This window comes from Diceros bicornis, chromosome 9 (assembly GCF_020826845.1).
Source record: "Diceros bicornis minor isolate mBicDic1 chromosome 9, mDicBic1.mat.cur, whole genome shotgun sequence".
Lineage (NCBI taxonomy): Eukaryota > Metazoa > Chordata > Mammalia > Perissodactyla > Rhinocerotidae > Diceros > Diceros bicornis.
The window spans coordinates 21,053,725-21,080,405 of record NC_080748.1 but is presented as its reverse complement, the minus strand read 5'-3'; the positions used below and the strand labels follow the sequence as shown (position 1 = coordinate 21,080,405).

The window sequence follows — 26,681 nt, the reverse complement described above, 5'->3', positions numbered from 1 at the left end:
TCATGTAGTCTGTAGATTGTATCTTCACAGAACATTTAAGAGTTTTCTGACTGACAAAATAAAGTAGGCTGGCAGTTTAAAAGAAAGTCATGTCTGGCTTCTGACAGGATTTCAGCTTTAGAAGAGTCTCTCCAAGCACTGAATAAATGCCAGGCCTCAAAAAGCCATTCAGTCTTTTTTTCTTGACTGCATTGAGACAAGCCAGGACTGTAGAAGTCTGGCAGGGGGAGGGAAAAGGTCAAACTACACACAAAAGCAGCGAGGTTCACTTTTACCAACATCAGCCAAGGGTGTGCATTGACAAGAAAATGTAATCTAACAGAAATTAACCGCAATGATTCCAGACACTAGTCACCAAGGAGTTGGGGTGAGTTGGGTGGGTATTATGTAACAAATGTGGGAACATATGGCCACAGGAAAAGTTTTGGCTGGTGATTGCATGAAGGAAACTTGAATAAAGTGTAATATGGGGAACAAATTAATCCAAAAACGGTCTAATTCTTAAACCATTTGTTTAAAGAACATTTTAGAAGACACTTAAAAGACTTTAAGAAATAATAAATTAATTCAAGAAAAATGAGATTGAAACCGAGGATGAAGGAGTTCAAGTTTCCCTGGATTAGGATGAAAACTGTGCCTGTACCCACAAGGTTAACGTGGGAAACAAAGTAACCCAAATTTCTGAGCTTGCCTTGCAGAACAGCCAGAGGACCCCTGGTAAGAGAGTAACTTGCTGACAGCCCTCCGCCTGACCAAGCATAATGCAGGAGCATTGAGAAGCTAAAATGACCGACTGTAAGCTTCACATGTCATAAGAAATATGAAAGACAGTCACCCCTGCGCAGCCCCCAAGGCCACATGCTCCCCTCCCCATCTTATTCTCACAAGGTGCTTTGGAAAAACACTTAGAACTGCATGTAGGCAAACTAATGTGTAACCCGTAGAAAGAATAACTTGTTAGCAGAAAATTTATTCCTCCACCCAAACTGTTCCTTCTGTCCCAGATAAAGAAGTAACTGAGGTTTTCTTAGTTTCCTCAGGAGTGTTGTGTTCAGCAGATCCGCTACAGAGAGGAGCCCAACATTCTGCAGTCATCCATCACCTGACATTTCTGAGCCCCCTCTGCAACCCCGTTTGCCTTATATAAGTCATTTCCAAATCAGTTCCCTTTGAGATGGGTTTCTTTAGGATGATAGTCCACCATCTTCCAATATAGTCAATTATCGCTTATTAAAGTTCTTTCTCTACCACCACCTGCTTGGCCTTTTATCTTGCGGTGAGCAGATAGAGCCCTTGCTCAGTATCAAGATGAGCAGTATTGGTTCTAAAGGACAGAATTATAATAAGAAAAAGAACATGTTGATAATTCTATGCATATTCATAGTTCATTTACTTGATAAAAATATAGCTTCCTTTAATTTTTGGGTTCCCTCTCCCATCAGCATACCTGAGAATATTTAACCATTAGTCTAGAAAGTTCTCTCTACAGAAAGTCCAAATATTGAATTTAAAACTTCCTCTTTAAGGTATCCTGTCATAAAACCCAACAGCAACACAAACAAGTGAGCAATAGCTCTTACCATCTCCTGGGTCAACGATCTCCACTGTAGTCACTGCAGGGAATTCCAGGGCAGCCAGCACAGGCTCTGAGAGAACCACCTGGAAGGTCTCAGACTGCTCATGCTCCCCGTCACTCATGATCCTTACTCTCCATGTGGCCCTGGTCTGGCCTGGGTTGAACTGTACTTGTTTCTGTGCTTTGCCCTTGAAGTCTTTGTCTTTTTCTGCAGTCCCATCTCTTGTGCCAATACCTTCACAGAAACATAATATCATTTTCTTAGTTTCATTTTCAATTGGAATACTAAGGTTCTCCTCGTTGTTAACTTTTTCTGTCACTTTATCCTGCAGTGCAAAATAGATCCTACTTTGATTCCATGAAATGGATAATCGGGTACGGGTCCTACAATGAAAGTGTTCTAGTGTAGGTGCTGAGTGGTTCATGATTCAGCTCTACTCTTGCCCCATTATGGTTTTGCTATATATTCTTTGAGCTAAGTTTGTGTTAGAACCTCTTGTAAAACAAGGCCAAGTAAATTGATATTCATATTGTACAGTATTCTTACTGTTCTTACAAGTTCATACAATCCAAAAATTTACCTTTGTATTTGTTATATTATATGTGTCGTATCATAAAAAAAATTCTCTGACTAGAAAATATAAGTGAATAAGAGACTTTGTAAGTCAAAGAATTCTTTGATAATCTAAGTCATAAATGGCTAAGCACAATAATAAAAAATTATAACATTCTCTAAACATTTAATGGAACTAGGACCCTTAAAAGAATCTAACTCAGTGTCTGTCAATATGACTACTGCCAAGTTTTTCTTTGTAGAACACTCTAGAATTCCATGAAACCATGTGAACAGAATTGGAGAGCTTATATATGGTTATTATGAGCAGTATGTTTGGCTTACTCTGGTGGTTCACTTAAGGTCAATTTCAGTTAGCTGGAAAGATTGAAGGATCTCTGAGACTCTTAACTACATTACAAGAGGATCGTCACCATTACTATGCCACATACACAAATCATAGAATATATTATCTATAAAGCAGTAACAGTCAACGAAGTCAACATCAAAGAAAAATTATAAAATTACAGTAGTACTCGCATAAGTATATCCTTAAGTACTAAATCAGGACCTCTTAGTGAATCAAGTTAATAGAATATTTTCAAATATATTTCTTTAAACATTGGCATTTTCAGAGAAGTTGGTAGGAAAGACAGATTTAAAAAGGGAAAAATAAAATCTTGTGACTATTAGAATTAAAAAGTCTGAAAATAAATTCTTATAGTTCTCATTTAATTGAAAAAAATTATCTTAGTTTTAGAAAATTTCTTTTGTTCTTCAAACTAGAAACGAAACTGGACCAAATAAGATCCATTTAGCCACAAATATTCATTAAGTGCCTACTATGTGTCCTGCTCTAAGTGCTAGGGCTGTAGCAGAAAACAAAACAGACCCCAAGCCCCTGCCATTGTGGTGCTTATGCGAGATTAGTTTGAACATTTATTTCTTCATCAGAATAGATCACTGTTAGTTTCATCTTAAAATGAAGAAGAAAATTAATATTTCACTAAAATATGTGTCTTATAGATCTCAGAAAAAGAACGGAGATATAAATATTGCATTTTTTTTCAACAGCAGGTAAAACATAATTTATTTAATGGCAAGAGAAAAACGGGCACAGAACCAGGAATTCAAGCACTACATATCTTGTTGAATGCTGCTGACTTCCTGTTAGCTCTCTGGCTCCTAATGCACACAGAGTGGCTGTCAACACCTCTAGGATCCACCACAATTCATGGCCAAGGTGATGATGAAAGGGATCATTCTCACTGAGGTTCCAGCACACCTGCTGCTCATTGGCCCATACACCCCCAGGGGCATGACCAGCCAAAGAATATGTTAGTTGCTTTCTGACAGCTACTGCCCACTTTTCTGTTTTGTTTTGTTTCATCAACAATGCATTATTTTCCTGGAGATTCAAAACAGTTAAAAACAAAAAGGAATCAGTATAAAAACAAGGAATGGCCACTAGTTCCAACTAGTCATCCTTAATAAACGATAGTCAAGTCATCCAACCTGATAAAAAATAAGTTTTAATATCAAATCCCAATCATTGCTGCAAAACCCCCATAATTTTTCTGGTGGATTTTATAAGAGATTCTCAATCAGATGTAAACTATAAACAGACAATATCTTTGATTCAACAAGCAAAGAGGAATGGACTTGTATTTTATAAAAAAGATTGTTGTCTTAAACTGTTTGACATGCTTCTTCTCAAACATGAACTAAAACTAAGAAGCAGGTAAAACAAGACTAAGATGGAATACTAAGTTTGCTTTGGGTCAAAAATAAAGATTCCCTTTTATAATTAACACATGGTACCTACTCTGAGGGCAGTGCTCCTTTGTTACTTAAAGTGTGGTCCACGGACCAGCAGCATGAGCAACATTCAGGAGCTTGTCAGAAAAGCAGAATTTCAGGTCCCACCCACTCCAGACCTACTGAATCAGAATCAACACTTTAGCAAGATCCCCAGGTAAACCTTATATCGTTAAAATCTGAGGCTGGGTAGACACACACTGCATTCTTCATACCTCCACAAGGTCCTTTTACACAGGTGTCCCATTTTCATAAAGGATGAAGAAACATGCATAGATTCCGGAGGAGACAGATTAATCCACACTCTAATCTAGTGTGGTAGATGAGACAGTCAAGCACACTCAATGTTCAGAAAATGCACTTCCTTGGAGATACAAATATTCAGCTGGTAAACCATACATATTATAAATAATATTAGATGGGGCAAAAAGAATTCTGGAACTCAAAAAGCTTACAAATTGGGCTTAAATTTATGCTTTTTTTTCAAGGAGAATTAATTATGAAAAAAGACATATTACTTTGATTTACTAAGTGAAACTACAATTGCATCTTTTTTTCCCCTCTGGCACGGAGGTTAAGCAAGGTCCTTTTGTTTATTTATTTATTTTTTTTGTGTGAGGAAGATCACCCCTGAGCAAACATCCATGCTAATCCTCCTCTTTTTGCTGAGGAAGACCGGCTCTGAGCTAACATCTATTGCCAATCCTCTTTCTTTTTTTTCCCCAAAGCCCCAGTAGATAGTTGTACGTCATAGTTGCACACCCTTCTAGCCGCTGCATGTGGGACGTGGCCCCAGCATGGCCGGAGAAGCCGTGCATCGGTGCGCACCCGGGATCCGAACCCAGGCCGCCAGCAGCCTGGCATGCGAGCCCAACCCCCAAGCCACGGGACCGGCCCAAGCAAGGTCCTTTTGGAATGAGAGAATACATTTCATATTCTAGCTCTATGGGATCATAGGCAAGTTAATAAATCTCTCAGTTGCAAGGGATTCAAGAAACACTATGGAGAGATAGTTAAGAGCTTGGGCCCTGGAGCCAAATCTCAGCTCTGCCCCTTACTAGCTCTGTAACGCTGGGCATACGACAACCTTTCTCCTTCTTTACCTGTAAAATGGGGAGTAAAGGACACTCTTCTCATGGGGTTGACTGTGTAAGGTATTGAGAAGTAGGCCTGGCACGTCATAACTCAATAAATGTCAGCTCTCATCATTAGCACTTCATAGTCCACGACCTAACAGTGTTTGGCACATGATAAGCACTCGAGAAAATATTAATTGAGCTAGTGAATAAAAGGTTATTGAAAGGAGTAAGAGAGACAGGTAAAGTATTTAATGTGCTTAATGAAGTATCTTGCATTTAATAAATGTTCAATAACTGGTAGAAATAAGATCTTGAAATTCAAATAGTTTTGTGAAATGCAAATACATATTTATTTTATTAATAGGTTATAATGGTTATAAAATGAATAATCATCTCTGAGAAAATACATATACAAATTTCATGTAATTTATGATTTACTAATATGCTCATGAGGGAAGTGGTATTCTGCCTTTAGCTATAATGCAAACTATCTAATTCTAAAAGTCTATAAATGAAAGCAGGGGTTGCAAGGGAAGAGTTACGTGAAACGTATTCATTGTAGAATGTCTACCAGGCTACCCTTTACTTTAATCTGACGTCCATTCCTAGTCCTAGCATGAATTCTATTACCATCTTCAATAATTGACGGGTGTGGGCCACACACAGAGGTCTTTCTAACTTTCTATCACTCCAGCTTACTAAGTAACCATATGAAGTTAACCAAGTAGAGCTATAGAGCCTTTGTAGAATTGCTGGTGCTGATCTCCACACTCGTAGGAAATAATAGTTCATTGAAAAAATAACTTCAAGAGAAAACAGAGCTCTTTGATATTTTAGCATTCAGCTTAAAAAAAAGGCAATGGAGAGAAAAATCTGAAAAGACAGTTTTGTGGTTTTCTTTGTGAGGAAGATTTGCCCTGAGCTAACATCTGTGCCAGTCTTCCCCTATTTTGTATGTGGGTCGCCACCTCAGCACAGCTGATGAGTGGTGTAGGTCCACACCCGAGATCCGAACCTGTGAACCCCGGGCTGCTGAACGGCAGCATGCTGAACTTAACCACTACACCACGGGGCCGGCCCCAAAAAGATAGTTTTCCTGCCTATTTTTCAATTATTAACTTTGCCATTGCTGTCAAGGGCTATTTGTGAGTGACTAATTAAATACATTTATTAGGGGTGGGAATTCAGGTAAAACAAAATAGATGAAAGCATCCTTAAGAATTGCTAAGGCACTCTGGTATTTAGTTATTATTTTCCCTATGACTTTGCCATATTTTCAAGCACAAAGCACAGTTAAAGCTAATCTCTCACTGACAATAAGTAAGACAGGATCAGATTCCTGATTTGCAGAGCACGTGTATGTGTGCAGAGAGAACATGCTCCTGAAAGAGAGAGAGCACCAAGAGCGTTCACTGTGCTCTAAATGGTTCAACACAGAGAGTGCAAATGACAGTCTATGAAGAGGCATACGCAAACGCAAATAAAGAAGATGGAAGCTTATTCCTTGCTCATGGATTAGAAGAATAAACATAGTTAAGATGTCCATACTTCCTAAAGCAATCTACAGATTCAATGCAATCCCAATCAGAATCCCAACAACATTTTTCACGGAGATAGAACAAAGAATCCTAAAATTTATGTGGAACAACAAAAGACCCCAAATAGCCAAAGCAATCCTGAGAGAAAACAACCAAGTTGAAGGTAACACATTCCCTGGATTCAAAATATACTACAAAGCTATAGTAATCAAAACAGCATGGTACCGGCACAAAAAACAGACACACAGATCAATGGAACAGAATTTAGAGCCCAGAAATAAACCCACACATCTATGGACAGCTAATCTTTGACAAAGGAGCTAAGAACATACAATGGAGAAAGGAAAGTCTCTTCAATAAACGGTGTTGGGAAAATTGGAAAGCTACATGCAAAAGAATGAAAGTAGACCATTATCTTACACCATACACAAAAATTAACTCAAAATGGATTAGACCTGAATGTAACACCTGAACCATGAAACTCCTAGAAGAAAACATAGGCAGTACACTCTTTGACATTAGATACTTTGACAAAAGATACTTAGCAGTATCTTTTCAAATACCACGTCTACTCAGGCAAGGGAAATAAAAGAAAAAACAAACAAATGGGACTACATCAGACTAAAGAGCTTGTGCACAGCAAAGGAAACCATCAACAAAAGAAAATGACAACCCATCAACTGGGAGAAAATATTTGCAAATCGTGTATCTGACAAGGAGTTAATTTCCAAAATATATAAAGCACTCATATAACTCAACACAAAAAAATGGACAATCCGGTCAAAAAATCGGCAGAGGATATGAACATATTTCCAAAGAAGATATAAAAGACATTTTTCCAAAGAAGATACACAGATAGCCAACAGGCACATAAAAAGACGTTCAATATCACTAATTATTAGGGAAATGCAAATCAAAACTACAATGAGATATCACCTCACACCCATACAGAGATTTCTCAAAAAATTAAAAATAGAAATACCATATGATCCAGCTATTCCACTACTGGATATTTATCTAAAGAACATGAAATCAATAATTCAAAAAGATTTATGCACCCCTATGTTCATCACAGCATTATTCACAATAGCCAAGACATGGAAGCAACCTAAGTGTCCATCAATGGACGAATGGATAAAGAAGATGTGGTGAATATACACATGGAAAATACTACTCAGCCATAAAAAAAGACAAAATCGTGCCATTTGTGACAACATGGGTGGACACTGAGCGTATTATGCTAAGCAAAATAAGCCAGACAGAGAAAGACAAATACCATATGATTTCATTCATATGTGGACGATAAACACACACACACACACACACACATAGATAAGTGGAACAGATTAGTGGTTACCAGAGGGGAAGGGGGTGGGAGGATGGTGAAAGGGGTGAAGGGGCACATATGTATGGTTACAGATAAAAACTAGACTATTGGTGAACACAATGCAGTCTATATAGAAACATATATAATAATGTACACCTGAAATTATACAATGTTATAAGCCAATATGACTTCAATAAAATTAAAAAAAAAAAAGATGGAACCAGAGCTGCCCCAGCTGCATGCAGGATGGGTCTACAGGTGGACCAGCCCCCCTGGAGCCAAAGTAACCTCGAGGAATAGGCAGAACATAGTGTGAAAACTCCTCTTCTAAAGTTAAAAAACAAAAAGCATTTTTAAAGTAAGGGGTAATTATTATCCAGCATCCAAACAACAGGGGAAATCGTGGGGGGCAGGCGGTGATTGTGGCTGTGGCAAAGGTATGGTGTGTGGTGTGTGTGTGGTGTGTGTTTGGTATGTGTGTGTGCATGCTCTTGTGTGTATGTGTTGATAGGGATCTACTGTTTAAGGCTTTTAAATGTCATAGACCAGTAAAATTTCATATAATCATTTTGAAGACAAACACAGGGCTTCCAACTTTTTTTGCCAACATTTTTCTAGATTCCTACCTTAAGTTGACACTCTCCCTCAATGAAAACTCTTTTACTCCATGAAAGTTCTATTAGCCCATATTATATTTATGTGTATAAAACATACGGTACCAAAAATAATATAATTGCTTGGGGTGCTTTCATTTTCCATCAACATACCAAATATTTTGTCCCAACTATATTACTGCTTAAAATTACCACTATACCTTCTTTTCTCTCTCTCATGCTTACATGAAATTGAACGTGAGCTTGAACTGGAGTTGAAAAAACATTTTATTCATTTGCTTTTGACTCTTAGTCAAAAAAGAAAAGGATTAGTATTTAACACTTGACTGTTGGTTACGAAAAAACAGTCACAACACATGCCTTTTGTCTAGTGTTGAGGTTCTTGAAACTTTTCGTGACCCACCAGAGCATTCAATGCAACAAACATAGTAAATTACACTTCAGTGCCTAATATGTTACTGAATAGTTTTTTCTTTACTTATTATTAAAGTAGCTTTCACAAAAGTTTTACACTATTTCAGCAGACTTTTATGGATAAATTATAGATTTGCCTAACCCTAGTCTAAGATCTAATGACATTTAAAAATTTTTAACTTATAAGTGATTACTGCCATTTTTGTAAAGTTATTTTATATCAGAGAAAGATCATATGTTGGTAGAAGGTTTGAAGAGATATATATTTTGGTTACACATTTCCTATTTTTGCAGCCTTTTGTCTCTATGACTTAGCCTTGACACAAAACTTTTGGCATGTTTCTTTAGCAGTTAAAGAACCTTTAAATGATAACATCTCCCTAAACTTTAAAACTAGAGCAGTAAGCTCAGCATATTTTAATCATTATAAAATGATTTTTGCTAGAAAATGAGATTTTGAGACAGACATGCAAATTAAACTTACTTATAAATGAAGTCTCTCCCAAGTAGCCTCTACGTTTCAGAACGACATCTAGAAATTTGGAGTCCTCGTTGATCAGGTAATATTCCTTTTCAATGGAGATCCATGCCCAATTCAGACGAAAATGCTGCTTGGTTAACTTGTTTCCACCTGGAAAACAAAAATTTAAAGCCTCAAGTTAGTGCTTTCTTGAATGAGTGACCTTAAAAATTCCACAGGCTACTTTAATGATGCAACATTAAGAATAACTATAGCTACTTGGTTTGACAAACAAATCTAGAATACGTACAACGAGATACAGCCTACTGCTCAGCGACTGTTATATAGAAATACAATAGCTGATATGATCTTCACAAAATCCTTAGATCTTTAGGAGAAGAAGGGGGTGAAGGGGAAGGAGTGCACCACTACCAGAAGCAGTTTGGTTTAATCCTAAAATCAAGCATCCAAGTTGCTGGATGACTCACTGCCCACAAGGTGCCGCTGGAGAGCAAGTTTGTCTATAGAAAAGGCTGCAAGGCTCATTTGTGAAGTTAAAGACACACACAACTCCACAAATACCTTTTTCTGGTTCACTGAGCAACTGGGTGGAAGGCTTTAATTATAACCACTTAAGAAAAAACAAATATCCCTTCTCCGCCTCCCTTCCCCACTATGTTCCACTCCATTCCTTAGAGCAAACAGACAGCTCTTTTCATTGATTCCATTCTACTCTGAAGATAAGGCTTTCTCCGCCCCCCTTCCCACTAAAATGGAGTTGGCTTCCCATCAGGAGAAAATAATCCTCGTGTGTGATCTCTCTAATGTGAAAGCTGCTGTGCTAGGTAAAGGAAAGGAGAAATGGTTATCAGCTGATCACTCGGCACTATCCCTCCGCTTCCTCTGATCTGCGGCAATTATTTCAGAGTCAGGTGAGGTTTATAAACAAAGGCATCAGTAATTTCTTTTAAGTCTTTCTGTAAAAGGGTGGAAAAAAGCCCAAATAATAAACACAGCTAGAGGCACAATTTTAATTCAGTTTCTTCTTTTCTGAGTTCACAGAAAGAGCGATACAAGAGAGAAAAAGAAACGAGACAGGAAAACATCAAGACTTTAATAGACTGAGGGCAAAAAATCTACACAAGGAGAAACAACGAATGAATAAATACATGAAAAAATGTTCATCTTTGGTGGAAAGTTTGAAAAATAAAAACTGCAGTGACTTTGAATTATCAATTGACACGTACTAAAGATTAAAGAAATACCTAGTACAGCTAGAATTATGTGGAGAAATTGGTTTTCTTGTGGTTTGAATTGTAAATTAGCACAAGCCTTTTGGCTACACAGCAATGTGTGCAAGAGGCATAAAGATGTTCATACCATTTGATCTTTTAAGTTGTTCTGGGGGACTTTTGCTTGAAGAGAAGCAAAAATATATTTGCAAGGAACTATTCATTGCAAGATTTTCTATAATAGACCCTAAACTGAAAAACGTAGTTTACTATATTGTGGTAGATCAAATCAGTGAAATGTTATTCAGTCATTAAACAATAAATATGAAATTTCTGTTGAAATAACACTAAAACAAATGGTATTGATGCTGTGAAGGTGGCTATGTAAAACGGAGCTGTTTGGTGTTTTAAATTGATGGGATTACGGACCTTTCAATTTTTTTAGTTAACTTGTAAAATATAAAATATAAATAGATTGGAGAGCAGGAAGTTCACTCCACATTTTATCCTTATGACCTCATGCCTAACATCTTGTGCACACTGGGCGCCGCTCTGGAGAGGAGAGGCCATGGGCTGGCGGCTCCTCAGGCCTGGAGTCGAGGGCCCACTTCACTTATCTGCTGCCTGACTCTGAGCAAGTTTGTTCCCTAGACCTGTTTCCTCATCTGGAGAGTCAAATGACAGGAATATTAATTAATGCGGGAGTCAGCTGTGAGGATCAAGTGAGATAACCCATATACGCATACAGTACAGTGTGGGACACACAGATCGTTCAACAAATGGTAGCGCGCTCTCCGCAGCCACACTGCGCATGCTCAAATCCACCCTGCCTGCCCGCTGCCCGACTACTAATCTGCCTTAAATCCACTCGCTCTCAGTTCTCCTTGGTCTCTTTCCCTGCAGCTGCTGCACACATCAAGTCAGGCCATCTTCCGGGATTTCCGGTTTTGCCCTGAGCTACCCTGTCTCATTCCCGTAGCCTTCTAATCTGCTCACTCCGAGGTCCAGCCAAGAGGCTTGCTGCTCCACGGACTCGCCACCCCCACTCTTCCTGTCACCTCTGTCCTCTTGCCTAAAATGATGACGCCATCGTTCTTTTGCTCACACTTCCCACTCCTCAGAGGCTCCCTTTACCACCTCCTTCATGAAGCCTCCTGCGGCGTCCTCAGCCCTCTCATCTCTGTGACTCTGCAGCTGTTCACATATTGATGACTCTGTACGGTTTTGCACTTTATCGGGTATCCTCTCATATTGTTTAATTGTACAGATTTACTCATTGTACTAATTTTTGTCAGACATTGAGAGTAGCCATGCATTCTTTTACTGTTGCCGGCATTTGGTCTTATCATCTTTAAAAATATATATTTTTAATTATTGTGTTTATGTTCTGTTACTTGGAACATTTCCTCTAGAAAGGAATAGAAAAGAAAGAATAGAATAACATTTAATCCATTAAATTAATATATAAAACATCTGTGATTTCTCCACTAATTATTACATGGAAACAACTTTATGCCCCACTTCTGTGTCAGTTAGATTGTGGTTCCAGCAAGTCCCAGATTTTATTCCAAACTTCTTGTCATGCTCTCCCAAGCCATTCCTTGTCCATTCTTAACACCTGCAGCTTCACATCCCATCACTTCTCCTTGTACAGAAACATCCAGTCGCATCCAACTCCTCACCGTTTTCTGAACATGGTGGGTGCTCATACATGGGCCATGTCTTCTGCCCAGGATATCCTTAGCTTTCCTACTCCTCCTAACAATCTGTTTAGGTCCCACTCACCTGCCTGCTGCTCAGGAAGCCTGGCTTAGCATGCTGTGCGTACTTCTATATCTCCATTCTGTATCTACATGCACGTGTCTGCTTCTAACTGCCTGAGCTCCCCAGGACAGGCACTGGTCAAATTCATCCCTCTGATCTCCAAGTCCAATGTAGTGCATGGGACACAACGAGGACTGAAGACTTATTCCTTGACTGGAGAAACCTATGGAATAAGTATCATTTTTATAAGTAAAGTGGCTCCTTTGTGACTCCTATTTATTTTATTCCTTTTTTCATAATAGTTTTCAGCTTACACAAACAAAGCACACACTACAGTCTTATTTGAAATGTGTTAATAACCTCTGACCTATTCAATAACTCTTGTTTAACAAATAAATTGTATTTTCTAGTTCTGTATACTTTATTCCTGACTTTCTTTCCGCTATACCTAAGAATAAGAGATCACTGAGAATATGGTTTCTCTATTTCTCTAAATTTTGACAATTTTTAGCTAATTTTAATATTTGCTCCTAACTCTTTCCTGAAATCTTCCAAAAAATGTCATCTTCTAAATATTAGTTTTTAAGAATATTGAGTCAATGAGGCCTTCCCTCGCCGCTCTGGGGAACAGCAGGCCACAGTGCAGACCTCAGCACTCTCCAGCCCCTGTATTCTGATTCACTGTTCTCCGCAGTGCTTTCCACAACCTCATATCTATACATACTGATTTTTCTTTGTTCACTTTCTGTCCCCCTCAATGCAACATATGATCCAGGAGCGCAAGGAGTCCATTTTGCTCACTGTTAGAAAAAGGCCTATTAAATGAATTCGACACTCTAATGTCTTCGTTGAAAGAAGTTCAGTAGTGCTTCATCTAGTGGGGAATATAAATGTCCTATGTAAATGCAATGAATCTCTTTCAGTACTGAATCTTTTTTAAAAAAATGTAATTGTTTTTAATGACATCCTTTCTGAAATGTCTTGCACACTTCTATTCTTGAACACTGTGTAAAGATTTTAAGTGATTACCTATGAATGTGAATTACTAGAATTCGTGTTTATCTAAATGGCACCTCCAGGGGTTACTGATGACTAAAGGCCTGTTTAACCCGTCCATTCCATTATGAAGTAGCACGGAGGGTCTCAGGGATAGTTAATTTCATCTCTACTTACAGATTTATAAAGCTTATTTTCTGGGTGGTGCTTATGTTCTGGAAGGATGAGGGTGCCAGGTTACTGGTTAATCAGGGGTTTCAAGTGACACACTGAACAAGTTTGCCAAGATTTCTTATGTCTGCCACCTTGAGGTTTTGTCTGAAATAAAATTCAGAAACAATACGGAGAAACTTTGCTTTGTGAGACAGTGACATGCTCCAGGGCAATGGTTTTAGACGCTTGGCATTCACTCTAAATGGGGGATTTTTTTTTTTTTTTTTTTTTTGGTGAGGAAGGTTAGCCCTGAGCTAACGTCTGTTGCCAATCCTCCTCTTTTTGCTGAGGAAGATTTTGCTGAGCTAACATCTGTGCCCATCTTCCTCTATGTTATATGTGGGATGCCTGCCACAGCATGGCTTGATAAGCGGTGCGCTGGTCCGCACCCGGGATCCAAACCTGCGAACCCCAGGCTGCCAAAGCAGAGCACAAGAACTTAACCACTACGCCACTGGGCCAGCCCCGAAATGAGGGATTTTTAAGTAGATATTTTGCTGGAGAATATGAAGCATATAAAGCTTAGCTCTGAACAGAATTAAATACTACATAACTCTTCTGATTTATATACACGTGAATTCTATTGCACTTCAGAATTTATAAAATCTTGGGCCGGCTCTGTGGCTTAGCGGTTAAGTGCGCGCGCTCTGATGCTGGCGGCCCGGGTTCGGATCCCAGGCACGCCACAAGGCACCACTTCTCCGTCCAACGCGAGGCCGAGTCCCACGTACAGCAACTAGAAGGATGTGAACCTATGACATACAACTATCTACTGGGGCTTTGGGGGGAAAAAATGAATAAATAAAAATCTTTAAAATCTCAGCTACAACTTAGTATGCAGGAGTGATACAGGGATTTGAGGAACTAAGCTGTAGTTTATGGTAACTCTTGTTATTAAAATTGACCTTGAATGGAAGTCTGTATTTTATCTAAAGAATGGAAAGACAGGTTATTTATTCATTTATTACATACCCTGGAAACTCCTCTAAAACCTTAATATATGGGAATAATCAATGTTGACACTTTTAATAATAACAGCTATAGTTTACTGAATGCAAAATTTTAGATAACTTAAAAAACTGACAAATTTTTACTTCAATGTGATTCTTTGCCTCTCTAAAGTAGATTCTGTCATCTATGATGCACAAGGAGCTAGTCTCAATGTCTCATTGGGAACAAATTAAAGTCCGTAACGTGTCATAAATCCATACAACAGGTGCCTGACAGCTGATAACCACACTCCCAAATGCTTTGTCCTCAAACTCTGACACCAAAGCCATTAAGGTTTTGATGAAAAGACCTCTTTTGAACTTTTCCAGCTGGTCTTTAGCCTTTTTCATTTTCTTTTTCAGTGGGAACACAACAGTTTTTTTAGAATAACAAAGAATCATAATCTTCAATTAGCCCTCCCTAAGAACACAGGGCTGCCTGACTTCTCGAAAGACAAAGCATACTTCTTCAATATGAAACTAGTGTCACAACTTTGACTTGTCCTTGATAAAGGGTAATTTCTGCATATCCACTTAGCTTTGACAATTTTTTTCAAAAATTTTTGACAAAATTTTTCTTGGAGGAAAATTAGTTACCAATAGAAGATAATCCTATCGGTAATATTTTTCTAGCTTGCTAAATTTCCATTTGCCCAGAAAAAAGTTCAGCCTGGAGGCTGAATTGGAAATCAAACAAACAGCTACTAAAAAGCTGGATATCGCTCTTTAAATCAGAAATAGAAATAGATACTTATATTAGGAAAGAATAAGATAACAATATTACCTAATTCATTGGGAAAATTAGATAATTTGACTTTTAAACAGCCTTATTCTCTTAGAAGATAAGGATACTTATTAGCAACCATGCAACTACCGTCAGCATCAATGTTGTTAATCATTGTGAGAATCAAAAATTAAAGTAAGAAATTTATTTCATTGCCATTTCTGTGCTAGAATGATCTTCTTTTAAACTTCGCTTTGCCTTAGAATCTTCTGTATGAGAATCTCTGAGAGCTCCTGGAATCCTGTCCTCTGGCCCTTAAAGTCAGGTGGATTTTACTGTTTACTGAAAACCATCAAGTTGAAGCCAACTTGGCTCTTAAAAATACCCACTCCCTCCCAGCTCCCCCCCACCCACCCCAGGAGTTGAGATTCAACTAAGGGAGAGACACAAGTACATAGATAATGTGTGTCAGCTAGAGACTGACAAGTGCTGTGAGAGAGGCACTGATAACGAGCTGTGGGAGTTCACAAGAGGGAGGGATTACTTTAACCTGAGGGGATCAAAGACAACCTTATGGAAGAGACAGTGTTTAAATGGAGGCTTAAGTACAGGATGGTATTTGAACATTCAGAGAGATGGGGGGAAGGTGTTCCTGGAAGATTAAATATAAGAACAGAGATAAGAAATCCAGTAAAAAGGGAACTCAAACAACTCCATTCGATAGGATCTCAGGATATTTACTAAATATTTACTTCTGTCTCCTTTTCCTATGTAAGTGATTGGATATTAAAGACAAAGAGGGAGTAGTCAGGATGGATCCAAAATCTGCCCTGGGAAGGGTGGTGGGTGACCCAGACACCCAGAGATGAAGAACCTTGACCTCAGGGCAGCTCTGCCTTACTATGACTGATAGGGCTCCTGAAGCACTGGGAGACAGACCCAGAAAAATTATCAATAGATTTTATAATTCCATAGGCTACTTGATAATAGTAAGCTATTCAAAAATTGCTGCCAATGCAACTTTTGATAATTGATATGTTATCTTCTCCCTCCCTTCTGTACACACCTACCCGCACCATTCCCACTGTCATACACATTCTAAGAGGCAGCACAGCACAAGGGGTCAGATCCACAATAAAATACAGAGAATATATATAGAAATGTATGGAAAGAGAAGTGGCATGACAAAAGACCCAGAGGTGTAAAGAAATAGGCCCAGCACATATTGACCTCTACTGGATAACACGCTCACAGTCTTTCAGGCTATTCTCAGGAAAGGCACCTAGAAGCACACCTTTCACAACCAAAAGCATAGATGGAGCTATGATATCTTGGTAATTGTCACACGAACTACATGGAATGGAGCTCAAGTGTGGATTAGTTCACACTCTACCCTCTATTCTTCTGTAGGCTCTAAAGATAAGTTGCTCGGTGATGTGGAGGTGGAGATGGGCTGACAAAAATACCAACATTCATCTTAGAAGCCAAGAGCATCACAATCTGCTTTACCACACATGGTTTTGCTCCACAGGGACATGATTTGGCCACATATAACCCATAATGGGTGCATAATGGGTATTTGTACATGACGTTACAAAGACTTGAATTCCTATTCATCTACTATACCAGAGGCTGATATACAGTCAATCCTCATTATTCCTGGATTTCATATTTGCAAATTGTCTACCCGCTAAAATTTGTTTGTAACTCCCAAAGCAATACCCAAAGTGCTTTTGTGCTCATTTGCAGACACTTGCAGAGCAGCTTTGAAAAATCTGCATTACTTGATGCTCTGCCTTCTTGTTTCAGTTTTCATACTATAAATGTGTCCTTGTCACAGTCTATTTAGTGCCACATTTTTCACATTTGTGTGCTTTTCCTTGGTGATTTCGCTGATTAAAATGTCTCCTAATCATAGTGCCAGAGTGCTGTCCAGTGTTCCTAAGCACAAGAAGGCTGTGGTCTATCTTATGGAGAAAATGCATGTGTAAGATAAGCTTGTTCAGGCATAGATTACAGTGCTGTCAGCCATGAGTGCAATGTTAATGAATCAACAACATAATGTGTATAAACAAGTTGTCTTTAAACAAATACCTGTAAAACAAGGTTATGTATTGACTGGTTAATAAAATGTTGTGATCAGAGGCTTGCAGGGAGCCTAACTCTGTATCTCCCCTAGGAGCAATCATTCAGTATTCACAGTGATTTTATGGAACATAACTACCTCGAATAACGAGAATTAATCATATTTACTCAATACAAGTCACAATAAGTTAGTCTTTGGGAAACCACAGAATGAGGCACAGGGAGAGGAAAAGTGTTCTGCCTCCACACACATTTTGCCTCCCTTTAATCCTCCCTTTCCCCGGCACATGCCCAGGAGTGTGAACTGGAAGGAACCTTCAGTGCCTTCTCAGATGGGCAGCCCTGGCCTCCTTCCCTCACATCTGGCTGCAGACACAGTTGTGGCTCAGGGGTGAAGGGTGTACTGGCCCCCACATAGTTACTTGGCATAATTTGAAAATATACGAAGAGAATTTATAGGATAATTTTTAACCTATAGGAAAGTAATATACATGGATGAATTCTGATGCAGAATAACTCCTAATCCTGCTAGAAAATCTTTGGATAATTTGTTCTAGGGTCTCAGTTTAAGCAACAGCCCACATCTGGGATTCATGCCCATCTATACTTGTCTGGGGAGCTGGAGTAACAGACCTTACGGAAGCTGATTTTCTCGAGCTATAAGGAGCCTCTGGAGAGAGAACTCATCATAATAGAAATGAATGTCAGGCACAATAAAGCAGACCGTACAAAGTCTTAAACATCAGAGCAAAGTAGGGATTCAGAGTACAGTGTAAGAGTGTTACTCATCTCTAACTTGTGCCCAGGCTCCTGGATGAATGTTGGGTCCCAGGAAAAGAGAAAACCCTAAGTGGAAATGTAAGAGATGCTTAATTGATCTCTTTTTCATATCAGGTTCCAAGCAGCATTCTTTTGGACATCCTTCTCTTTCAAAACAGAATAACAGAAAAGATCACCACACAGCTCTGGTACCCACTCCCAGAGGCTTTTGGGGCACTGGCAGATCCCTGTTATGGGAGAACTAGACATAGCAACTGGGATTCCTGGCAGAGCTGTGTTGATATTGTGGGACCGGGCTTTGGTGGAGAACACCTACCCTTGGGCAGAAGCATGGGTTTTGACCAACCAGAATGGGCACAACACAGGCACTGACCAATCTTAAAAGACACCGGCCAAAAACCACTGGAACTCACTTGAAAGCAGGTGTAAACTGGCTGAATGTCAGCTCAGCCTTAGGGACCCTGGAAAAGCTTAGAGAGGAGAGCTGGATACATACAGTGAGGACCATGGTCAGTATGATTTTGATAACATGTACATTATCTCAATGCATCTCACAATAACCCTGCAAGTTAGGCACTCCCACATTCTATGGAGGAGGTGAGTGAGTGTCAGATTAAATTCTCACTTTAAATTCCTGCAGGTATAGGGGCCGGCCCGGTGGCGCAAGCGGTTAAGTGCGTGCACTCCGCTGCGGCGGCCCGGGGTTCACTGGTTCGGATCCCGGGCGCGCACCGACGCACTGCTTGGCAAGCCATGCTGTGGCGGCGTCCCATATAAAGTGGAGGAAGATGGGCACAGATGTTAGCCCAGGGCCGTCTTCCTCAGCAAAAAAAGAGGAGGATTGGCGGATGTTAGCTCAGGGCTGATCTCCTCACACACACAAAAAATAAAAAAAATTAAAAAAAAAAATTAAAAAATTAAATTCCTGCAGGTATAGTATGTGATAGATCCAGAATTCTTTTTTTTTTTTTTTTTTTTGTGAGGAGATCAGCCCTGTGCTAACATCTGCCAATCCTCCTCTATTTTTTGCTGAGGAAGACTGGCCCTGGGCTAACATCCGTGCCCATCTTCCTCCACTTTATATGGGACGCCGCCACACCATGGCCTGCCAAGCGGTGCGTTTGTGCACGCCCGGGATCCGAACCGGCGAACCCCGGGCGGCCGCAGCGGAGTGCGTGCACTTAACCGCTTACACCACCGGGCCGGCCGTAGATCCAGAATTCAAATCCAGCCTTCCAGTATTCCTTCTACACTTCCTCTGAGTAATTAGATTACTCCATTTAGGTCGATATTCTGTTTACAGGCGACTCTAGCTTAATTTTCATTTGCTTTAACTTAATTTATAAATGAGTGCTATTGAATAGAAGCAAAACCGATGATCTGAGTGCATTTCCGTCTACTATCAGCAAACCCTCTTGTGCTAATGAATAGTAAGGCCGACAAATGGTAAGAATTAGTGGAAAAACAAAGGGTATGAAGGTCAGTTTTGAAATATTTGAGACTGAATCATAGGAAAATTAACACAAGCAAAGGCTGAGACCCTGTTGTTTCATGAGTGAATTTGGGGCCACAGCCAAAAGCCAGGGAAGCTGGAAGAAAAACACTTCTTCCAGGCTGAATGATGTGCTCCATCAGGCCATGGCTGGGTCAGAGTGGGCAAGCCAGAGCCTGTAGGAATCCCCCACATTTCTGTAAGTACAGCCCCCTCCCCCAACTCCAGCCCTAAAAAAAAAAAGGAACGTGCTTATTTTCAGCCTCTGTAACAAAAAGAAAAAGAAAAGGGGAGAACTGTGAGTTTACCTCTCCTAACCTAGGGCTTAAAAATATTTCCTTAATTGAACCTGATTTAATTGTGCAATATTTTGCTTTCTTAACTAGAAGTTTAAACCCAGTGGAATGAATGTCTTCACTCTTGGCATGCACGCCTACGATAACGAGTTCAGGTGTCCTTCTACAAGGGACAAAGGAGAAAGCAAACATATTGACAACATGCACGTTACGAGATGATCACGTGCAGTCTGCATTGAAAGGTAACTTAGTCATCTTCATGCTGTAATATGAGTGGCCAAGGAAGCTTTTTTCCTGAAAATGTAAGTGTGATACTGTATTTTAAACAAGAATACAAACTAATTCAAGAAATAATGATGTTGGTGAACAATACGAATACAAACTCCAAGCATTTTGGAGCAGGAATGAACCCTGGATTGCATTTTTTCCTCATTGCTCATTTGACCGAGAGCCAGACAGGCTGTGATTTGAATAAGATTGCAAAGCAGCTATGTGCAGAAGAGGAAGAAAGGGTTTTTCACATCTAGTCTAGTGGTCTTTCCGTTTAATAGACTGTGATCTCAAATATTGTTCTTAAGCATAAAAATCATAAAAAATTGTGTTTAAAACAATATGAAATTATAAAGTATATTTTAAATTTGGGGGGACTTATTTCTCTTTAAAGCAGCCCAGAAATAATTTTCTATCATATTTGTTCCATTAACAAACAGAAGTAAAATTAAAAAAAAATTTTACTTCTATACTTTCCCAGAAACAAGTGCGTCATCAAAAGCTGAGTTAAGTTTGTCAAGAAGATCTGCACCCTCTCCTGCCTCTGGGGAAAGGAAAAAACACAAAACAAAACACCTGGCGCAGCAAGACTTCATGCATGCACTGCCTGGAGGTACATATAAATTTATTAGATCTCTGGCAACACATTCTTAAAATAAACTTAATAGCCTTCAGGTCTCTGTTCAAACCAGAGCCTAATTCCTTTTGTGGCGCCAGACATCTCCCCCACCCCAAGGGGACTCCACAGGGAAATGAAAGCCGTGGTTCTCTGTGCACCTCTCAGAGTAACCGGTTTAGCACCATTTAGTTAATTCCCTGTGAAGTGAGGTCGTTTTCTAATTCCTATTTACATAACAGCACCATGCACATTACTGTGAGACACAGCCATTACAATTAACAAGGATTACAGTTGGAGCTATATTTTGGATTATCTTTTGAAAACGTTATATTCACATTGAGGCAAAAATATAAAAGAATAAAAACGCTTGAACTGCTTTAATCTGACTGTTAAAAAAAAACTTCTTTAACCTAATTTGTTTCTATTTTTACCAAAATGTAAATTTGGTGGCTGGGATGGAGGGATTAATTAATAATTAATTAATAATTAGGGAGCTATTCTATGAATTAAAATATTGAGAGTGAATTTTAACTTAGAATCCTAGAATGTCGGAGCTAAATGAGAACTCTCTGAAGATATTTTTGGTTTAATCTGTTGTTATTGTTTTTAAATCTGAGTTGGTAACATGTTCTTAGGTATGTTTGTTTTCAGCAGCAAAATCAAGATTTGAAAGTTTTAGATTTCTAGACTTAATATGTGGAATCACACCTGGTTACCTGGCTTTTGCTCCTGTGACAAACTAAAAAAAGTCTTGTCATTGATGTCTGTCAAGAAGGAAGGAGAGAAGGAGGAGGGAAAGTGAGAGAGAGAGAGAGAGAGAGAGAGAGAGCGCGTCACCGACTAGGTGCCTCCAGAAACTCAAAGGTGGGTTTGGAAGCAATTAACTGTTTTTCCAAGTTGTTTCTTTTCCTTTTTGTATGTTAAGGATATATAACCACCAACCATCCTGAAACTGACCAAGCCTCACCACAAGAACTATGCCCATGACCTTTGCCTTATTTTTAATGCAAAGATCTTTCCAGGAGGAGGCTCATTATGTGGAATCATGTTCTCTAACTGAGCCTGTGCAAGCGAATACCCACCTCCTCTCCCTTTTGAATATTCATTCCCCAACCAAATAAAAGTTCTTGCTTCCCTTTGTTCAGGGATGCCATGACTTTGGAAATGATTCCTCGTGGCCTCCTATTTGCTGCAAATACACTTTACTTTGTGAGACAACTTCCACTGGTATAGAGTCTTATTTAACTCACCAGAAGGTGAGCCCACTTGGTTTGGTAACAAGCGGATGGAGGACAATACTATCAACGTCATATGTTTGTTTTTCACATTTTCTTCTCGTTTATTTCAGATTAGTTTTACAAAGCTAGCTTTTGTACTTAACTTGCAGTATTATTTAATGAGTCAAACTCTTTGAGGACTGCTCTGATCCCCTTAAAATTATGCCAGAGCTACAAATACAACCCTCCTTGGTGATTTTACTGTCTCCGATTAATATAAAATATAAAATATTTACATATTTAACTGCCAAAAGAAAAAAAAAAACATAATGAGTATAAAGACAAGTTTGTATGGCTGTAGAACCTCAGACCATTATTTTCATACAAGGAAAACATACGGCAATGTGTTTGAACAGAGCTCTGGGCAAAGCACACAGTATAACGATGGTTCGCATATAGTTCATTCTGTAAGACTTAGACTCTAGTAAGGAGGGTAAACCAAAGACCATATAAAAATTATAATACAAAATGTAAGGTAAAATGGTCAACATATAGTACCTGGGGCTCAAAGGAGGGATGGGAGGACGTTCGCTTGGGGAGATCATGAAAGGCTTGGGACAAGGGGCACTATGGAAGGACACGGAAGGATGGTGCCACAGTGAGGGGAGGGAATTACAAGAAAACAGGTGCAGGGGAAGGACAGCACGGTGTGGGCAGCAATAAGAGTCCAGCTTTGTAGGGTTTGCGGAAACAAAGCAGAGAAGTAGGAGATAAGCTGGAAAGTGAGGGGGCCAGTAAAGGAAACTTAAGGTAGAGAAAGACATAATCTGAATTCTGCTCTGAGAAATATTAATTTGGTAGACTTATTCAAGGATCCATTAGAATAAAGGTGGACTAGGAATCAAAGATATCATTCACAAATATCCCCCAAAATAGGTTTTCTGCTAGTGGAAGAGAAAACTTGCATGATGATACAAATGAGTCTATAATATTGCCATAAGAAAAATAAAAGTTTTCTCTCTAATAAAATAGGAATCTTTAAATATTAACATGTGCCCATGAAGAAATAAAATGGTTCACCAGAAATGCCCACCATAAGCAGCCAATATCATGAATACGTGAACTAATAGATTAGACACAAACTTTTGCCAAACGGCCACATCAAAGAACTCCTTCGTATTAAAATTCTTTCGGCAACTAACTTTGTTATGGAGGGAAGTCAATAAAGAAGAAGGACCCTATCCTCCACTGAATTTTAGCAAAAAGGTCTATAGTCTACACTCGTAATATGTATGTTTTAGAAAGGCATTGATGTCTTTTTAAAACTGAAAAACTTCGTGTTCTGTTTGAAAAATAACTTACAACTTGGATATTCTTGCTTTCTAACTAAAAGTAACTTTCCAGTTAGAAAAAGTTTGTGTTTAACTCGTTACTCCTGTCTGTTTAAACAAAATTACTTTTTTTACTGAGGGAAAAGTATATTATTAGTAATCAGAAGCCATTATTAGTAGAAATGATAAGGTATTCCAGTAATCCTTCAATGGCCTTCTGGGTTAAAAAAATTTTAAATAAACCTTAACATCAGCAAGCTTTATGAGTAATTTTCATAATAAGTATTATATGCAATAAATTGGGGTGAGAAACTAAGACCTTTATTTGAAGATCCTGAAATTTAGGCCTTCTATGTACTCAGGGGTTTAAACATCAGGCCTTATTTAAATGTACATAAATTCTGAAGTTCTAACAATTTTTCTTTTTTTTTTTTTTGTCCTTAAGAAAATGGTTTAAAGGAAGGTACTCTAAGAGCTCATTTATTTTGAGCAGTTAAAAAAAAAAAAACAATGACTAGATTTCTTGGAAGAGTTTTGGATGTAAGTGTCTATTTGGTAAAAATCCAAATGCATACCACAGGTAAAAGTTTCTCTCTCTCTTAAAAAGAAAATGAGGATCAGTGTGACAAAATTCTCTTTTAGGTCAAGATAAACCACATTTTTCTTCATCTGGTTAATATACAATGCTGGTGGCATTTAATGAATATTCTGAGGATTTGAGACAATGATTACTGCAGAGAATTCATGGGTTGCAGAAACATTTTTAAAGGCATACTTGGAAAGCCAATACATTGACTTTACAACGCATAACATAGTTTAAACTAGTATTCTCAGTGGGGAGAGGTAAATGATTTTGCCCTCGTGGGGACATTTGGCAATGCTGGGAGACATTTTTTGATTGCCACAATGGGGGAGAGTGAGGGGATGCTACTGGTGTCTGGTGGGTAGAGGCCAGGGAGTATCCATTGCACAGGGTAGTTGGACCCCAATGCCCAACAAAGAATTAGAATTATCTGGCCCCAAATGTCAATCTTGCTACTGAGAATCCCTGGTCTAACTTATTCTATTCTAACATATCAATGTGTATAACCTAACATAAACATATTATCTGACTTTTCTCTGTAAATTCCATGTTTTTTTATGAGTTGATAATACATGTGGTCAAATGATAAAGTTGTCTCCTCTTCTTACATAAATATGCGGAACTTTTCAAGTCCATCATTGATGTGGAAAAGTTTCTAGTACAGAGAGTTTATTCTCTTGTTGTAGGAAGTAGTTGAGCCAGTAGTTTTCCTATTCAGTCAAAATTTATGGCTAATCCCCTGGGAAGTTAGGGGTGAGGATCTCGAGGAATGCAGCAAACTGCGTCCAAGTGATACTGTATGCATGATTTAGATTTTAGTATGAAATCAAACATGTGGGCAATGATTTCCATTCTAGCGCTTTCCAGCAGATTAGGCTTCACCAAACACTTTAGAGTTGAGAGTATGAAGCAGAAGGGCTTCCTAAGGTCATTGTAGGAAGGCAAAGCTGGGCACCGAACACAAGTCATCCAGCTTTCCATGCCTTTTTGTAGCTGAAAGGAGAAATGCTACATATTCAAGTGCACATGTGTGCTGGTGTGTACACATGCACACACACACACCCAGACACCCTTACTTTTGTTTTTATAAAGAATGAAAATGCTGTTCAAAACATTCTCCAGAAAGAGGGAGCACACAGTCCTTTACCTGGATTTTCACGGAACAATTTAGGGAAGCATTTCCCAAAATAAGTTTTTTCAAATCTTATTTTTCCTGTCTGTTAATAGGTATGTTTTTAAAAAATCACTCTGAGTCAACTAGGAGAGAAATACCCTAGGATTAAGCTATGTAAACAAAATTCTTCACTGTAGCAATTCTTAAGGCCTTTAATATGGGAATGTGTACTGAGCATGTACAAGGAAGGGATCGAGCACGCAGCATTTTCCAATCTCATTTCACCAGGGAACCCATTTCCGAAGGTATCATGTGAGCCTCTGTTCTACAGAATGCACTTTGGGACAGGTTGGCTCTGAGTATAAACCATTTAAAATCCAGATATGAGTAGAGAGTCTTGCATAGTATCAATCGCATCCAAGTAACATAATTTTCAATTGTCCACATTTTACACCAAAAGTTGGAATTGTATTTCATAATCTTGAGGAACAAAACCCATAAAATTAAGGGATTTCCCCCTCCTATCAGCGATACAGATTCCAGTTCAAGGCACTTCCATCTCCTAATCTGAATGGTTAAGTAAATATGTTAGCTTGCAGAATGTGAAGAAAAATAAAGTTCAAGTAAACACAACTGACTACTGATATACTTGTTCCCTAGAAATCACATTTATTGCTGGAGACACAGGCTTTGCTTTTTTGTGCCTTAACAGTGTAGTGCCCCAGCCTTGTTTTTTAATTAGTTGAATGTGGAATTAGATGTCAGCAGAGACAAAGATTAGGATTTTGGCCAGTTCCAAAAAACACAGCTAAAATCACTAACAGTATACAATGAGCCATGTCAGCCTCTCATTTCCAGTTGGATCTTATTCCCTGCGGATATTTGAACCCTATGATCTGCCCAACTCTGATAAGGGATTTAAAGACTTACTAAGAAGAATGCTTCTGAAGCTATTAAAACAACCAGCCCGGGAAGAACGGGCTAAGCTGGGTTTTGGATAGAGGATAATGCTGCGACAAAAACGTTAAGGCTGATAAACAGATAAAAAATCCCAAAGCACATTGTTCCCTAGGCTGTACTTCTTCCTCACCTCGATCAGTCACTACTTTCCATGGGAATATCAATAAATATAAAATGAGTACAACAGCCCTGTACTCATCAACTTTAGAAGGAAGCAGAAAGACATTTTTGAGTCATCAATTTACATCTCAACTGGTTGCTGTAGTATTAACCAGTTCTACTGGGAAATATCTTTCATTCACTGAAGAACCAAATGAAAATGAAAATTGTTAATTAGCTCCACTATTGGGGCTATATATGTGTAGAAGAGTATATATATCAGGTGCTCTGAAGATTTAGGGCAACAAATGAATACACACATACACAGACACACAGACAAACACGTACACACTTTGGGCCCTCAAGAAACTGAAACTGAAAATATTTACAAGAGAAAATGCACACAAACAGAAAACCAGACCTTGAGTACCTTTTAAAGAAGAAGAGTAAAACTATCTTTCAGGAATATAGAAAATTCTCAGAATGCTTTCTTAAGAGAGGAAAATCTCATAAATATCTTTTAGAACCTTACTGATAA

The 26,681-nt window shown here is 38.8% G+C and overlaps 1 protein-coding gene across 2 annotated transcripts in view; it reads right to left on the bottom strand.

Moving 5' to 3' along the window:
* Positions 1-26,681, bottom strand: part of FREM2 (FRAS1 related extracellular matrix 2) — a 177,198-nt gene that overhangs the window by 91,359 nt on the left and 59,158 nt on the right. For both annotated transcript variants that reach the window (XM_058547636.1, XM_058547635.1), the window contains exons 3-4: positions 9,404-9,550; positions 1,581-1,811 (exon numbers count right to left, since the gene is read on the bottom strand). In XM_058547636.1, the coding sequence (XP_058403619.1) occupies positions 1,581-1,811; positions 9,404-9,550 (378 nt within the window). The remainder of the gene's footprint in view (positions 1-1,580; positions 1,812-9,403; positions 9,551-26,681) is intronic.